At 41.9% G+C, this 18,336-nt stretch overlaps 1 protein-coding gene across 1 annotated transcript in view; it reads right to left on the reverse strand.

Annotated features, from left to right (window-relative positions):
* LOC111865926 (cytochrome P450 9e2) overlaps positions 1 to 18,336 on the reverse strand; it is an 88,099-nt gene that overhangs the window by 9,043 nt on the left and 60,720 nt on the right. The window contains 3 exon segments of the mRNA XM_033752036.1: positions 4,942 to 5,163; positions 15,626 to 15,815; positions 16,570 to 16,775. Of these exon segments, the coding sequence (XP_033607927.1) occupies positions 4,942 to 5,163; positions 15,626 to 15,815; positions 16,570 to 16,775 (618 nt within the window).

Raw genomic sequence — 18,336 nt, forward strand, 5'->3', positions numbered from 1 at the left:
AACATCACACATACTACGGAAAGTGCTACAGTGCGAAGCTTGAAGCCTGATTGGTGAGGTGCATCACTGGTTCAAGAAAAGGAATACCAGGAAATAAACCTGTGACAAGAGATGATAATAATTATAAGTGATCAAATACAAAATTACTGGCTAAAAGCATTCCCAGTTACGCACAGTTATATTGTAGAAGCTTTCAACAAAATAATAGAAAAACCTCAACAAATGCCTGAATGGCTGACTACAGGAATAACATACCTACATCCTAAATCGAAAAACACTATGGACCCAAAAAACTACCGACCGATTACTTGTTTATCGACTATGTATAAGATGCTGACAGGAATTACTGCCAGAAGAATTTCGTTATATTTGGAGGAGCACAACCTATTGCCAGAAGAACAAAAAGGATGTCATCCAGGAAGAAAAGGATGCAAGGACCAGCTGGTGATATCAAAAGCAATACTTGAGGACTGCAGGAGGAGGAAAAAGAACCTAATCATGGCTTGGATTGACTATCAAAAGGCATATGATAGTGTGTCCCACAGCTGGATAAAAAAGTTAATGGAACTAGTAGGAGTGAATGATAGCATAGTGAAATTTTGCAAACACTCCATGGAAAAATGGAACACAAAGCTTCAGATGAGAACAAACCAGGAACTTATGCAATCACAACCCATTAAAATAAACAGAAGAATATTTCAGGGTGAATCATTATCACCACTACTTTTTTGCGTAGCGCTTATTCCGCTAACTCATGAATTAAATAGATCTGGATGTGGGTACCAGGTGCATGAATCTGAAAGGAAAATAGGTCACTTGTTGTATATGGATGACTTGAAACTGTTAGGAAAAAGTGAGGAAGAATTGAGGGACGAGATTAAAATTGTAAAAACATTCAGTAGTGATATAAAAATGGAGTTTGGATTAGAAAAATGTGCCAGGATTTCGATAAAAAAGGTAAGGTTAAAAGAAAAGAGCACGTAGAAAACACAGGGGAGAATGAAATTAAAGAACTAGAAACAAATGGAGCATATAAGTACTTGGGAATAGAAGAGAACCACCAGATGGAACACAAGAAAGAGAAAGAAAGGTTGAAGAAGGAGTATGTAAGAAGATTAAGATTGATTTTGAACACAGAGCTGAATGCAGAAAAAAATTCAGGCAATTGGATCATTGGCAGTACCAGTACTGAGATACAGTTTTGGAATTAGTAACTGGCACAAAGAGGAAATACAAAAATTGGACAGGAAAACAAGAAAAATGTTAACTACCTACGGACAGCATCACCCAAGAGCAGATATAGACCGTCTGTATGTTCCTAGAAAAGAGGGAGGACGAGGCCTGATACAGATAGAGGCGGCTTACGTGGCAGAAACCACAAACCTAGCAGAATATATAGAAGGAACAGAAGATCAACTGATGAAAATTGTTAGGACACACTAACGCAACACAAGTTCTTCGCCGAACACAGCCTGCAAGTACATGAAATTTTTACAAAAAAAGGCAATAGCTCAGAACACAAAAGAAAAATGGGAAAAGAAAAGAATGCACGGACAATACCCACGCAGCTTAGATGACACTCTAGTGGATAAGGAACAGACCTATCGATGGTTGAAATTTGGAGGCTTTAAAGGGGAAACAGAAAGCGTAATCGTTAGCAGCTCAGGACCAAGCAATCAGTACAAAGAGAAAAATATTGAAAGAAGAGATCGGAAGTAAATGTCGACTGTGTAAAGAATACGAAGAAACTATAGACCATTTAACATCAGGATGTCCCGTTTTGGCGAAGAACGAATATATAGTAAGGCATGATAAAGTTTGCATGCATTTACATTACTCAATATGTAAAGAATTTGGAACTGAAGTACCAGACAACTGGTACTCACACATGCCTAAGGCAGTATGTGAACATGAGGATATAATGGTTTTATGGAACCAAGGCATTCAAACAGACAGAGAGGTTCTGGCAAACAGGCCAGACATAATAATTAAAAACAAGCAAAAGAAAACTTGCATACTTATAGATGTATCAGTACCATCGGACAGGAATGTAGTACAAAAAGAAGCAGAGAAGAAATTAAAATATAAAAATTTAAGCATCGAAATTCAGCGAATGTGGAACATGAAATGTTTTGTGATACCAGTAATTATTGGAGCCATGGGTACAGTCACGAGAGGGTTGAGAAAATATTTGGAACTAATTCCTGGTAAGCACTCCATAGATTCACTACAAAAAACAGCTATTCTAGGAACATCCACATACTACGGAAAGTGCTACAGTGCGAAGCTTGAAGCCTGTGTGGTGAGGTGCATCACTGATTCAAGAAAAAGGAATACCAGGAAATAAACCTGTGACATGAGATGATGATGATGATGATAATAATAATAATAATAATAATAATAATAATAATAATAGGCTTAACAGTAGTACTGCTGCTATTAGGATCTGAAACATGGACCTGAAAAAGTGTACATACTTGATGTTGCAAAAAAGATCCAAGACTGACTGTTGTTTCTTGGATGCCTGTGCTGATTGCTTTCAAAAACTTTTTGGACAGTAAAGAAATACATTTAAGTAGGCGGAGATTAATTTGTACAGAAATAAACATTTGAAGTGTTCTGGAGGACTACAGACCGCCTCTGTTATCTTGTGGTCAGAGTTCCTGCCTATAGATCCAGAGGTCCCGGGTTCGATTCCCGACGCTACATTTTCTGAGAAGTAGTGGGTCTGGAATGTGGTCAACTCAGCCTCGCGACGATAATTGAGGAGCTATTTAAAAAAATAGCGGCTCCGGTCTAGAAAACCGAGATTAACGGCCGTGGGGATTCGTTGCTCTGACCACGCGACACCCTCTATCAGCAAAAGTTGGCACTAACTTCGCCGACAAGCGGCGGTCGCTCAGTCGGTATAGTTCTCTTTGCGGACTACAAACCACGGAGTTTGTTGTTCTTTTTTGTTTGTTTATTTCCTTGTGTTATTTATTTTTAACACATAATGTGAACACCAGGATGCACATTTTATTGCCACACTTGTACAAGTAATGAAAATACAGGGAGTTTAATTTTCCAGATATTTGTTAGTCATCCGTTAGTGAGATATGTAGAATCCCACAATACTGAAAGGATATAACTAGGTTTTGATTATATTGTATGGGGTGTATTGCAAGTTGATGGTAGCACCGCGGGGTTGCGCCACTTGCCGGTCTACCATGTGAAGTATAAACGGAGACCGCGTTAACAGAGGGCACTGCGGGGAACGCTGCGATTTTGCACAATAAAACGGAAAATGCATGTAGTGTGGAGTTTCAAAGGAATTAACATTAATCGTGATATGAGGAAGTTCTAGTTGTCAACACTAGTTTTCTAAATGACCAGCAGCTCACGTAATGCACAAAAATAAAGGACTGACGCTTACGCCGACACAAATAGGTTAGGAATTAAATAAGATATAATTTGCTCGATTTGAGGTTCTGTCACGTAGTATGGAGAAGCCTGACGCTTTTCAAGCTCGAAGAGTATGTAACGCAAGAACCAATTCTATATGCCACCTACTTCCTGTTGTGCGTGATGTGCTCTTAGACCTGTAGAGACGAAGTTCATGTGTTCCAAATAATCGTAGAGATTTTCATTTTAGAATTGAACGTCTTTACAACCCAGAAGGCTGCACTCTTCAGGCTATAATGTACTGACTTTCGACATCACTGCTTCTGAAATACGTGCCAAGTGTGCTGACATTCAACATAGCACAGGGCATAGCTGTGGCTTTACTAACGCAAAAGACGGATGGAGAGATACAGGTTACAGCTGGAGATGCATGTCACAGTGAGGAAGCTAAGGGACTGTAACATTAGAGCGTCATGAAGCTTGGAAGACGATGATTCGACCGATGATATGCTTCGATACATGTTGTTCGTGGAGACAGCAATGGCGAAGAAGGCTGCGTTGATGGGGAGGATTCTGAGGAGGAAGACGAGGGACAGGATTCTGATTCATTGTATGACATCTGAGGTTCTTACTCTGGGTTATGACATCGTGTAGTCTGGTACATGAGCAGAAACGTGTCGGAGTAACTTGCTGCCTCCATGTTCTACGCTGTGGGACCAACGGTTGTGAAACCCCTAGCTTTGGGTCTCTATTTTGGATGCATTAGTCTGCTTAGAGCCCTGTACTTCCCGCCTCTTGCAGCCTTACGGCACGTACATTCCTAACAGAAACATCGACCCAGAGTTCATTTGCTCCGTATTGTATTACTGTAGGCATACTTCGTTTATGGTCCGGGATGTAGAGAAGAGTGGGACATGCGCACGGCGTCTTGGCGCCCACCACTCTACTCTCCGCAAACCCCTTCAGAAATAGCTCGAATTTCGCAGTGATTACAATAGTGACAATAATGCTAGACTAGAAGGGTTGCTGTAATTGATGGTTTTACTTTGCACTGCGAAATTGTTATCTCCATTTTGTTTCCTGACAGCAGTGAAGGTCAAGAAAAACAATGAGTCAGAAATATAGGGCGGTGAGAAATGAAGAAGAGGGAAGTAGAGAAGTGCTGATTTGCCAAAGGGCAAAGAAACTGTAAAACTGTATCATCTCATGGCGGTGACTATGAAGTTTAGAATCTATTTTACAGTGCAGTCTACTACAAATTTGCCGAAGGTTGAGAGGATCGTACTGCGTTCATTTTCAGTGCGGAAGGCAACAAACAACGTGGACGCAATCTTGGAAGACTGCACGACATCATATACCACAAGATAATATTCTTGGTAAAAGCAGTGGTGGAAGTGCAATCTCCCTTCATTTGGTCAAGTATTTTCCGGAGTTTCTCTTTTGGCCGCGCTGGTACAGGGCCTGACGTCTCGTAAGACAGTAATCGTATGATACACGACATGTGCAACCCAAACCCTGGACGTGATCAGGTAAAGTAACTGAGCTTCTGCGAAATACCTGAGACCACCATGTCCAGGTACTTCATGCCGTGGACTGCTTCGTATGTAAGCTTCCCTCTGTCCTCTTTCAGCGTTTGATCAATCTCATCTTGGAGCCGAGACTGAATATCTGGATGCATGGCCAGCAGATGTGAGGCAAAGTACAGGAGTGTGGCGGCTGTATCAAAGCCGGCCAGAAGAAACTGAACTACTTGGGCTGTTATGTCATCGTCTTCCCATTCTGTTGAAAGGACACAGGACAACAAACAATTTTACACCGTCACTCAAATTGCCACACTATCACATAAAGCTGATCCAACCAACGGAATTCTATTACGAAAAGCACAAAAAAAAAAAAGAGTTCATCACTGAAAATATACTAATAGCATTTTATGCTTTTTGCAGCTCATTAAGTTTACCTACTTTTAACTTTTAGAACAGTTCCCAAAAATAAATGTTATTAAATCCTAACTTATGTACAATTACAAATAACCAAATATCAGTTTGTCTCCCTCGTAAAACTACTATTAACCAAACATCATTTCGTCTTCCCCATTTTTTCTTTACTATTTTCCTTGGCACTACAGCCCCTGTGGCCCTAGGCCTACCTCCATGAACTTCTCCGTTCAGTTTGGTTTTTCTCAATCTTACACATTCGGTAGGACTCCTTGGGCGGGTGATCAGCTCGTCGCAAGGCCTCTACCTGTAGACAAACACAGAAAAATGCACACACACGAACTAAACATCCATGCCCTGAGTGGGATTCGAACCCACGATCCCGGTTTATAAGCGAGCGAAGACAGTACATGCCTTAGACCGTTCGGCTACCGTGACCGGCGTTTCTTCCCCATACAATTATAATTAAACAAACATCAGTCCCTCTGCCCCATACAAACACAACAGCCAAACATCAGTCTGTCTGCCACATACAGCTGTAGTCAACAAAACATCAGTCCCTGTGTCCCATAGAAATATAAATCGGTCTGTCTGCTCCGTACTACAAGTATAATTAACCAAACATCATTCCGTCTGTCTTATAGAACTATATTAACCAAACATCAGTCCCTCTGTCTCTCCCCCACCCGCCCCTATTTCTCACAAAATGGACTTTACTCTTTTACAAATATATTATAGACCAGCCATAATCACCAGTCTCGCTGCTTTTCAACGTATTCTCCCTTTACACTAACATAAGAGGGAGAAAAACAACTGGAGAATGTGAGATGTTTTAAATATTTGGGTAGCTTGTTAACAGATGATGGAAGGTGTACTAGTGAAATTAAATCCAGGATTGCCATGGCAAAAGCTGCATTTAGCAAGAAGAAGAATCTTTTTACCAGCAAATTGGACTTAAATTTGAGGAAGAAACTAGTGAAATGCTACATTTGGAGCATAGCTCTGTATGGGGCTGAAACATGGACACTTAGGGCAGTAGATCAGAAACATCTGGAAAGTTTCGAAATGTGGTGTTGGAGAAGAATGGAGAAGATCAGTTGGACCGATTATGTGAGAAATGAAGAAGTGTTAATTAGAGTCAGTGAGCAGAGGAATATCCTACACGAAATAAGAAAACGGAAGGCTACTTGGATTGGTCATGTTTTACGCAGAAACTGCCTTCTAAAAGAAGTTATCGAAGGAAAGATAGATGGGCAGATAGAAGTGACAAGAAGACGAGGAAGAAGACTTAAGAAGATGCTGGATGACCTTGGGGACAGAAGAGGATATTTTCATTCGAAGGAGAAAGCTCTAGATCGCATTAAGTGGAGGAATTGTTTTGTAAGAGACTGTGGACCTGTCATCTTGACAGATTACTGATGATGATGATGATGATGAAGAGGGCGAGTTAGTAAATAGATCACAAATGGATATAGTATAACGTAACACATGTGACTTTCGAACCTGAAAAAGAATATTTATTTCTCGACATATCCTGCACTGACGATACATTTTTCCCATCGCTTTACCAGTGCATAAAAACCCGCACCTTCGTTTCAAGCTGTTTGTCATTAACGAAACCTTTTACATCAAGATGATGTTTTAGCGGAGCAAACAGATAGAAGACACTAGGGGCCAACTCCGGGCTGTAATTCAGGATGTTCTAAAGGTTCCCATTGCAGTTCTTGAATTTATTTTTTCTCGAACTTTCAATCCTCTGGGCGCACACTGTGCGCATACTTTCCGATATTTCAAACGATCATCTCGTAGCATGTTTGGCTATTGAAGACGCCGTTCGGATTGGTAATTGCGTTTATTAACCACTTAGTTACTCTTTATCTCGCAATTACACTTTAATAAAGGGCTATCGCTTAATTACACACTTTCCAGTTCATCGTTGCGCACGCACTAGGATTCTCTGTCTCTACTAGTCGACTCCTAGCAACGGATCCCAGCTCAGAAACTAGCACCTAGATTACTCCAGATATTACACCTAAGATCTTCCAGTTACACTTCCAGTATCACTGCAGAGTCGCGCACATAAGGTCTTCTAAATCACACTTGATATCCTCAAAGGGTGACCTTCTGACTTCCTGGTTTCAATTTCCTGCTCTCACCGCTCTCAAATACTCCCGAATACTGACAAATACTCCCAAATTCTTTTCAATACTAACCACTCAGAAAGAATTCTATATTGTTGGAAAGTGTATACCGAGCGTTGCGAAGAAACGATTGCGGCACGGATTCCATAGAAAGCCAGTTACGTGATAGCTACCAATGTTGCGTGACGTCACAGCGTAGCGTGGAGGGGTGCTTACCCTGCTTTTCGTAACAAGGGGCTGGTTGGTTGTATGTGACGTCACTCGCGGAAATGCAGAGGTCTCGTGACCTCTACTCACTGTTGCACAATCCAAGCAGTCACAGAGCTGCCGGCTAGCAACACGCCGATACCATCTGCAACTCTCTCACTGCGCGTGTGCCCCGAGGCCTCTGTGGCTGAACAGTTCCTGAATAGAGCAAATACGCCACGTTATATTGTGCTGTATGCTAAACCATGGGAACATCCTAGTGCAGTTGCTACACTGTCTGTCGTTATCCTCCTGTCCGCTGGAATCAATTCTTCCACCCGTAACAAAGCTGCTTCTGACGAAATCTCAAACGGTCGACCTGGTCAGGAAATATCTGTGAATTTCGAACGTCCTTGAGAGACATTTTCCTGCCAGTTGTGAATCACTTTACACGACAAACACTTCCCACTGCAAGCAAGGAAATTTTTCTTTATGAATATTCTTCTCATTGTGTCCTTTGTCTACAAAACACACAACATGATTTCTTCTCTTCGGTAGTGTACGCCTGAAGCAGGTCGCCATTTTGACTGGTAAAATCAGCCTCTGAATACCTGCATGCGCGTCTCCTACCGAGACTGTCATGAAGCTGGACTCTGCTGCTACCTAGTGATACACATAGAACACCAATTACCTCCTTTACAGCTGGTAGCGTAGTTGGTTGAGGCAGTATGCTACAAGCTGGAAGGTCGAGGGATCGAATCCCGATAAGGTCACTGAATTTTTTAATTTACCTAATTCTTCCAGCCGCACTATGTCTCTGGGGTCGACTCAGCCTCTAACAAAACTGAGTACCAGGAATATTCTTGGAAGGTTCTTGGGGGTAAAACGCGGCCGACGCATGGGCTGAAAAACCTTACCACCATCTATGAGCCGACTGTCTAAAAGATGTGGGAACCTCAACATCTCACAACCTTATGGGCCTCCAAGTCCTGTTACAGGGATATCTTTACTTACTTACTTTTACTTACAGCTGTTTTACTTAATTTGTGACCCATTATTTTCTGACTGTCCCTCGCACTTTTCATCGTCCTTGCAATTTACTGATGCAAACAGCACAAGAGGCTTTACCCGAACTGCGTTGCAAACTCAGGACACCTTGTTTGAGCTTATCGTTAGTTTGAAATTTCTACTCTTCTAGGTGCATTCGTCCAAATAAAAGGCACTAAGGTCTAAGTCCGGGCCCTGGGGCGCTTACTTCGTGATTTTCCTGCCCACTATTTCCAATGGCACCTTCGTCAAATTTCCGGTATTTGACAGTAGATGCTCTTTGACAGTTTTCTTAAGGCTTTTCTTCCGAATCGCTTGGTGTAAATCACGGGGACGCAAGTTACTATAACACATTGCATACACTGTTAGACTAGGTGCAACAAGAATGACTCATTCTTAATCCCAAACACAACTGACATGATTATGCCAGTAGGCAGCTGGGTCTTGGGTGGTGGAAGTTCCATGTTACGTCATTCCATGCCGGACTGCTTTGACTATAGGGTGAATTGAGGGTTGCTTTCAATCTCTGTCTCAGGTCACTATTCGCTCTATGAATGTGTTTCTCTCCCACACAAGCCGGCGCAGATGAAAGACAGACACAGCAATATGCTACTTCTTCTGACCGAATTAATATATCTTCAGGACCCACTGGAATATAGTTTCATTAGCAGTACTCTTCATGGATGTTTGTTTGAACACTCCCAAAGCATTTGGATGAAATATTACTGTGCTATTCGCCTATTAATCAAAATCAACTTTTCAGTGTTGCTAATATTCATGTTTCGTACTGCTTTTGGCAGCATGCTGCACCCGTATGTTAGAGAAATTTTATGGTCTCCAGAATAACCTTTTCACCCATCATAAACACATGCATGCGACGGGCTCACTTCTCCATATTTTGCACTTAACCTACGAGGTACGTAGTGTTGAGCCCATTTAATTAGTTATTAAGTGTAATTTTTGTAAGATTGTGTGCTTAGGTTGAAATGTTAGACGGCTGGCCGGAAGGCAAGGAGACAGCCGCGGCTGACTCTTAGCATTCCTTGGCAGTCGATCGAATTGTCTTTAGAAAAGACTGTTTAAGCATCAGTGGAGAGACCCGGTCAGGTTTCGCTTCGCGCGACAAGACATGTCCGGCAAGATGCCGACCTCAGGGATTTCGCACGCGCAGCTTTCACAACTTGGGAAAAAGTTGAATCTTGGAATTGGGAAAACAGGCCGTTTCAGGCACTCTGTTTCTAGCAGTTGCCAGAAAAGAATGAGTAAAGCAAGGTGTGCCTGTGGAAAACCTTGGGATAGCGCCAGTGTTTTTCATGTGCATCGTGTTTAGCGCGAGTGAGTACTTGCCCGTCGGGTCACTGATGGCTTATTAGAACTTCTGGTTTAAATTATATTTGGTGGGTTAATGTGTTTTTAGAATTTAGAGGTGTGTAAGTGTTTTGATTTGATTATATATTCCATTTTTGTTGTTGTTTGGAGAACTCGAGTATTTGTGACCCTCCTAGTGAAGCATGTTTTCCACAGCATGGGTTAAGTGATATCCACGGACGTCCGATAGGGGGTGAGTACAGTCACTGCCCCCTATCAGGGCACAAGAGTAGGTAAGTTAATAAGTAAGTTACAAGCGGATAAAACTTAAACAAATAAGAGTACTGATATGAAATATGCTTTTATTTGTCAACATAATCTCCTGTACGTTGAGGCACTTGTCCCATCGTTTCACAAGCCCCTGAAACCAGCAGCATAAAATTCTTTGTTCTTCTGTCGGAACCATGCAGCGACTGGAATCACGAAGGCATAGAATAGACTAGAATAGAATATATGAGGGGTAGGCCTTCTCGGCCCTTGCACCGCGACCTTAGGTCTATTGTGCTTCCCCTTTTTTTAATTATTCCCTCAGCAACCCCACACTTCGGATGAAGCGCAGGATCTTGGACGTGGGGGCGTCAAAAGAGTCACTTGGTTCCATGAAGTACTGGCCCAAGTGACGTAATCTTAAATAAGCTAATGCCTCACATTCACACAGGACATGTGTGGTTGTTTCATCTTCTATCCGACACGTCTCACAGGTGGGACTATCACTCAATCCCAGTTTGAACAGGTTTCCTTTGAGGTGAGAGTGTCCTGTAAGTAGTCCTACCACCCATCGTAGCTGGTTCCTGTTGAACTTCAACAGTTTCTTAACTCTTTTAGCAGAAGGTCCTGGTATGAGTCCCTTTGCTTCCCTGAGTCCAGTTAAGGATTCCCAGTATTCCTTGTGTTTCATGTTAGTCCAGTGGCTGATTGCCTGTTTGGCAACTCCTAGAGAGATGCCACAGGCTGGTTCAGGTCCTATGAACGGGTGTTCAGCTCAAATTTTAACTAATTGGTCTGCTGCTTCATTTCCAGCAATACCCCCATGCCCAGGCACCAATATCAGTTGTACCCTGTTATGTTTGGCCAGTTCCATGAGGGTTTGGTGGCAATCCCAGACCAATGTTGAATTAATCTGATGTTTGTCAAGCGCTTTAAGTGCAGCTTGGCTGTCAGATAGAATGTAGATATTCATATTTCTATAGTTCCTATAAATTCTCCATAACACATGCTTTAATGGCATATACTTCTGCCTCGAATACTGTCATGTACCGCCCAAAGCGGAAACTAAGTTTCCGCCTCGTGCCATGGCAGTACACACCAGCTCCAGTGCCCTTATTTGTCTTGGAACCATCTGTATACCAGATCAGTCCCCCTTTTCTGTCTCACGAAGGCATACTGCTCACCGCATTCCGGCCTCAAGGACAAACCGTAAATGTCAATTCCTACTGTAACATTCTCAGGAAACTTCGTAAGGCCATTCAACGAAGCAACCAGGACTCCTCAGAAAAAGCGTGTTGCTCTTGCATGACAACACAAGTCCCCATAGTGCCATCAAGACAAATGAGACGCTGCGAAATTTCAAGTTGGAAGTCCTCGAGCATTCGCCGTATAGCCTCGACCTTCCTCCAAGAGACTTCCATTTGTTCGGCCCTCTTAAACATCATCTTTCAGCTTGAACATTTTCCCGACAATGGAGCTGTAGATAGGGAAATCACCGCCTGGTTCCGACAGCAGCACAAAGAATGTTATGCTGCTGGTTTTCAGGGGCTTGTGTAACGACGGGACAAGTGCCTCAATGTACAGGGAGATTATGTTGAGAAATAAAAGCATTTTTCAAATCAGTACTCTTATTTGTTTAAATTCTATATCCATTTGTAACTTACTTGTTGACGTTCCCTCGTATTTCTGCTGGTTAACATTCTAGGAATTTAATGTCACAACGCTCTTCTACACTAGGAGTGACAAGGTCTGACGCCATCTCAAGCTACAAGCACGGTACATGGCCACAGTGAATACAGTGTTAATACCAACATTTCGTAAAAGAGATTAATTTAAACGGTTCCCACGTCTTCAGGAGGGATAAATTTCAGTCTATCATTGAACTACCATCGTAGACTTTTATGCGAAATATTAAGGTTTTGAAAACAGCTGTGTCTTATTTCCGAAACAGAAAAATCGTCGACTATTGGGTTGTCTGTCTGGGAGACTTAAATATAACGATCAAGATTTGTTCACAGTGTAACCTATCTTTTTTTTTAAATTCGCTTAATGGGGGGTGGAGTCCAACTGGGTCCACTCGGCACAGCAGCCACTTATTGGCCTATTGTAGCCTGCCCCGGGTGATTATGATGGAAAATTTGGTGGAATGAAGATTGGCAGGGGAAACCGAAGTACTCGAAAGACCCGACCAGCGCCACTTTGTTCACCACAAATCTCACTTGACCAAACCTGAGATCGAATTTGGGCCACCGCGGAGGAAAGGCAGCGACTAACCACTTGAGCTATAGTGCGGCCAAACCGATCTTTACTCACCGGTCTAATTCTTAAATATTAATACTGATGACTTGATACCAGTCGTGTACTAAATATGACATACCCAATTTTCCATTAACTATTCTAAGAATTCGCTGCGGGATTGTTTAGATGATATCTACTAGAATGATCTTTGATAGCCGGTGCGGCATATGAATTGCTTATCTCACCACACTAGCCTACTTAAAGAATTTTCCAGAACATACTCAATCGGTAGAACAGTGTGGGAGCTTCGAGAATTATCTGGAAGCAGAAGGTTCTGGAATATTACGTCATCCATGAGTATTTAAATGACTGATTTCGGATGGCGCTAGACAGAGAGACTATCAGAGTACAACATTCACCATGTGAATTAGGTCACGATCGTATCTTTCGAAATCCTTTTGAACTTACAATTCATCCTACAATTCTGTAGCATATTTGCTCCATGCAAGAACGGTTGAGCAACAGAAAGAGCCGTTGCCAAGTAATACAAGAACGAAACAACAGAACAGCTATGCAATACTACCCGTTTCTATTCAGCTGCTCGGTAAACACACTTCCGCGTAAGCAGTGCCTGAAACAAAAGTGGGTACCGGTTAAGTGATATGTTTTTTTAGCCAACATCCAGTGCGCCAATCGACGGGATGGGTAGCAATCACGTGACATATGTTTTCTGTGATACGTGCTCTTGCTGCTTCTACATAAATGAGCTGAATTCCGAAGCTGAACAATAACCTAGAGGAGTGAGTAGTAGATGAATTGCAGTTGTGTTCCGAGGTTCCATGGTGCCTGAGAAAGAAATGGCAAGACTTTATTTTCCTTTAAATACTAGTTTCTGCGTTGAGATAGTTCAAGTCAGATGTCGGGAAGTTCGTAATTGAAGAATTGGAAGTCTTCCTGTGAAAACGTTGTGTTTAAGTGGAAGGTTTAATCACAGTGTTAGTGTTTTAATTCATTTACCAGGAGACGACTAATGAAGGCTGAGAATCCTAGTGCGTGTGTAAAAGTGAACTGTAACATGTGTAAATCAGGGATAGCGTTGTAGTAATTGTAATTAAGAGAGTTTGTAACCGGAGTGTCAATAAATCCAATCATCCGATGTAGAATTCTTCATTTTCCTCATGCATACCCTCTTCGCCGACAGTACGTGTAATGTATGGTCTAGATTTTGACAGCGTCATAAAACAATCTCTAATAGAAGTTAACCGCATATTCGAAGAAATATAAAGTACGTACCACAAATTTCTGTACGCGAAATTCCAAAGAATTTTGGTACTTATTGCAAGATTCTTCATATGACCTGGCCCTCATGAATTGTGTTAGTAAGGAAATAAAACCAACATACATGCGAGATAAGTACTTAGAGGCGTTAAATGGGAGCAACCGTTGTAAACAGAAAAAACTTTTTCCGAATTTCAAGTGCAGGGGTTTCTGCACTGACACCCTGAATTTCAGTTAACGTACAGTGTGTCGGTAATTGACTGAAACTCTTTTAATTTGTCATACCAAGGTAAGCATTATAGCTATGCAGTTGTAACTAGTGTCATCTGCATGACGAAATCTGCAAGTTTAACGTATCCTAAAGATGCTCAATGGGAGCCCAACAAATGTCCAATCTCCCCTCTAGGTCATCCCATACTCTTTCTAACATGTTCCCTTCAGTTGTCTCGGCAGCTGCTGTAATTCTCAACTTCGGTGCATCAATACGCAGCGGTGCAGGTGACACAAACACTGGTTCCTTTACATAGCCTCATGGAAAGGTGTCATATGGAGTGAGATCGGGAGAGCGAGGAGGCCACTTCATCTGCAGCTCCAGCTCCCCCAGTCCAACGGTCTGGCAGCGTGGCATTGTAAGGATTCATGCGAACTCGTCTGCATTGATCTTGCCATACCGCCTCACTTTCGGCATCTGTAATTCGCGGCTTCCTTTCCACGCAAATTTCCTTGCCTCCACCTGCCATACAGCCTCATCACTCACATGAGGAAGGACACTGTTTTCCTTCTTACAAAAGTATCCATGGTTTTCAAACTTGTCAAACCACCTCTGTATCAATGCTCGCGGAGGTGGATCCGGAAGAAACCGTTTTGTGAAGGATCGATGAATACTGGTGCATGAATTTGTTTCATGTACTCAGACACGCTAGAGCTCTTCTCTATGGGAGAACTGAGAATCACTTTCTTGTTTTTGTGGGGCGCCCTCTCTGAGGGGAGGATATGTTTCTTTCTTTTTATGCTGTTGGCCCTTGCCAGCACAGTGTCTCGCGGATCCGAGTCCCTGGGGACTCGCGACCCTATTTTATCCTTTCAGATTTGAGACTTCTCCTTTCGTCGCCTTCTTCAACTCGCAGTGTAACTGTGGAGATATCCGAACCCGCCTCCACACGGGTTATTGAAAAATGTTAAACAAAGTCGAAGTCACATTGCGACTGACGATCAGCAAAAGTCAAAGTCACATTGCGACTGACGATCAGTATGTCTAGGTGTCGGGCCCCATCTGGGGCTCATGACCAAATATTTATTACTGTTTGACAGTAACGGTCTTGTTTTGTTGGGCGCCCTCTTTGACGAGAGGGACGGTCAGCAGAACAGAGCGAAGCTTACTGCCGGCAATCCCGCCAGCACAGTCACTCCTAGCGTTGGGCGCCGCTGGGCCCCTTGGCCATATTTTGGTTTAGTGTCTATACCTTTTATCCCTCTTCGTTGTTCTTCTTTAATGATAAAAAGGAGGGGTTGGTCTTTTTATTTAATTGGTGTTCACTTTCTCACCTTATTCCCCTTGTGGTTACATTATTCTCATAGGAGTAAATATGTGATATATAAATATTTTTCTTTTACACTCTTCAGAAGTATAAACTGAAATCAAATTCTAATATGTAAAGGGACTTCTGTCAGTGAAAAATGTGCAGCAGCCTATGCGGATTGTTGCTTGCTTATTCCTTTGCCGCGGGAACTTGTTTACCCAGTCGTTGCTAATTAATGAACATCTGCTTTGACTCCATTATTCCGGCTTTCAAGCGTCATGTCATAATATATTATATTACATTACATTATTATCATACATACTTGGCTTGGTAATCTTGCCATTGGTTGTACCATTATCTTCCCCCTGAAGTGTTCCTTTCTTGGCCTGCATGAGCAGATGGATCATGTCCGGCCTCACAATGCCTTTCTCTTCCCGCGTTGAAATTGTATTATGTACCAAGGAACGGAAGAAGTTCGCCAGAGTTTTGGACATCAATTTCATGTTCAGAAGCTGGTATCGTGAAACAGAGAACAGAGATTGCTTCTGTCATAACTACATAACTAATAAACTGAATGAATGGCTGACTGAATGGTTAGCTAGCTAATATCATGCAGCAAAGTCCTTGTTGGCTTCACCAGTATATACTCAAAAGTAACATCTGGTGCCATTCTACAGAAATCCGAAACATGGACACTCGCAAAGAGAAACAAATCCAGAATGCAAGGGGAAAATATAACACGATTCATTTAAAATTATATTTCTAGAAGAGAATTTGGAATTGAAAATGTGTTACAAATTTGGAAGAGAATCGGTGACAATAATTTGACCACACAAAAAGACTGGCTAGACCAAGGATAGAGATAAGGGCATTGGAATTTAAATTTATAGGAAAGGGACGTAAACGACGACCCAGAACAAGATGGTTCAGGCAGGTACTTGAAGACATCAAGAAGACAGGAAAGAGCTAGCAAGAAAATGAAATGGGAGTGGGGAAAGAGCTCTGAGACTTCTAGTCAATCGACCCACATCAAACAGTAACAATACCAGGAGGAGGAGGAGGAGGAGGAGGAGAAGAAGCAAGAATATGAGAGAAGAAAAATGTAAGAAAGAAGAGAAGAAGAATAGAATCTGACAGTGGGTGAGGCACTGAGCCAATATTCTACAAATTTCAACAGTGAAAGGAATTCTGAAGGTCTGATAACAGAGACATTCCTAGACTTGTAGACTTTTTCAGTATTAACGTTAACATGAATAATGTTCTTACCTTCATGAGCTTTGGGCTGAAAAAGTAGCCAAGAAATATTATGGCTCTGATACCGCTGAAGTTGGTAACGTATCTTCCCGTCTCATAGAATTCATTTCTAGGATTGTTTAGTGAATCACAACTAATTCCAAATGCTGACGTAGCAATTACATCATTTGTGTATCTTGTGAACAAGTCTTTCATTTCCACGGCCAGAATATTACCTTCTGAAACACACAAAGAATACAATAAGAAGGGGACTGAACCTATCTTTGTTTTAAATACCACACCAACGGTGTGTAAATAAAGATACGTATAATTTGGTATTTTTAAATAGATTATAATTCAATCTCTTGTACGTTAGCTGCACAGATTTCGCGAAACAAACGAATAATGTGAAATCCATATCTTTAATTCTGAACATTTCATCTCCGGAGCACCTTGCTGTATTTCGATAACATTTTGGCAGACAACCAAATTGTAAGTTTTCATGGGAACAAAACTTGGTTCATATTGTTACATCACAGAAATAGTAAATACAAATAAGATTATGGTCTGAAAATTTATTTCATATGCCTGGCTGTTCAACTTTCAGGTGGAGCAGTTAGAAAAGGAAGAAGCAGACGGTTTTACAATTGTTCACTGAATAGCTTCAAGTTCTTACGCCGGCACCCATGCCTCCTCTCACAGAGCCGTGTGTCCCATAGCAGCCGACTCTCAATAGCAGTACTACGCTCAGAAATATAATAATACAAACCACTTTTTAGCCTCAAATATTTATATTTAATTCGCACACTCTGCAATTCACTACAGCACGCAAGTATTCTCAGTGTGCTATATATTCGCCGGTTGTCGCCTTATAATGGCTTCCAAAGCCATAAGTCCCCCAACTTCCGTGTTCACGTCCTTAATGACTGGCGAATATCTTACAACTGACTAAACTCTAGACTTGTCTTGCTTTTAACACCTCTTTAAAGACTGTATAGAAAACACCTCTCCCAAAATTTTATTGCTGCGTCACGCAGCTGTCGCATGAACCGCGCAGAGAACTTTACTTCCCAGTCTGATGGTGCGTGTTAATAATCTGTTGCGTAACAAAGGGCTCTGTTGGCAAAGTCATTAATAGCAACGGGTATACTTGCTGAAATATTTTAAACAAAGTGGCTACTAAACCAAGGATGAAAAGTCGGGACACTTCAGACAATGCTTCCATTTTTTAAAGTTTTTCTACAATCATACATATCATTCGATCTACGGTGAATGTTTTCTGTTTTTTTGTTGTCTTTATTAATATTTAATGGATTATTGGACGGCGACAATGCTGCCGTCTGTCTCGTTGCTTAGGTTGCTAATAAGCACTTGAAACAAGACACGCAGCACAACACACAACAAGTAAGAATACAACCCACCAACTCGAATACACAAATCGAAAGGACTTATATAAGCATGGAAATAGAAACAGAAACACCTGATGATGACCACAAAGTCACTTCGGCAGAGTTTCCAATGCGGCCACAACGAATTCAAGCTATGTATGTTTACGTATAAATGCTCAGATTGATGTAAGTGGCTTTGTTTTATGGTATTACTTGCCTTATTCTAGGGGGCACGCGGTAGCGTAGTTGGTTGAAGCACTATGCTACAAGCCAGAAGGTCGCGGGTTCAAGTCCTGATGAGGTCATTGGATTTTTTCAATTGACCTAATCCTTCCAGCCGCACTATGGCGCTGGGGTCGACTCAGCCTCTAACAGAAATGAGCAACCTTGGCTCCTTCTATGAGCCGATTGT

This window comes from Cryptotermes secundus, unplaced genomic scaffold, assembly GCF_002891405.2.
Source record: "Cryptotermes secundus unplaced genomic scaffold, Csec_1.0 scaffold2018, whole genome shotgun sequence".
NCBI classification, from domain to species: domain Eukaryota; kingdom Metazoa; phylum Arthropoda; class Insecta; order Blattodea; family Kalotermitidae; genus Cryptotermes; species Cryptotermes secundus.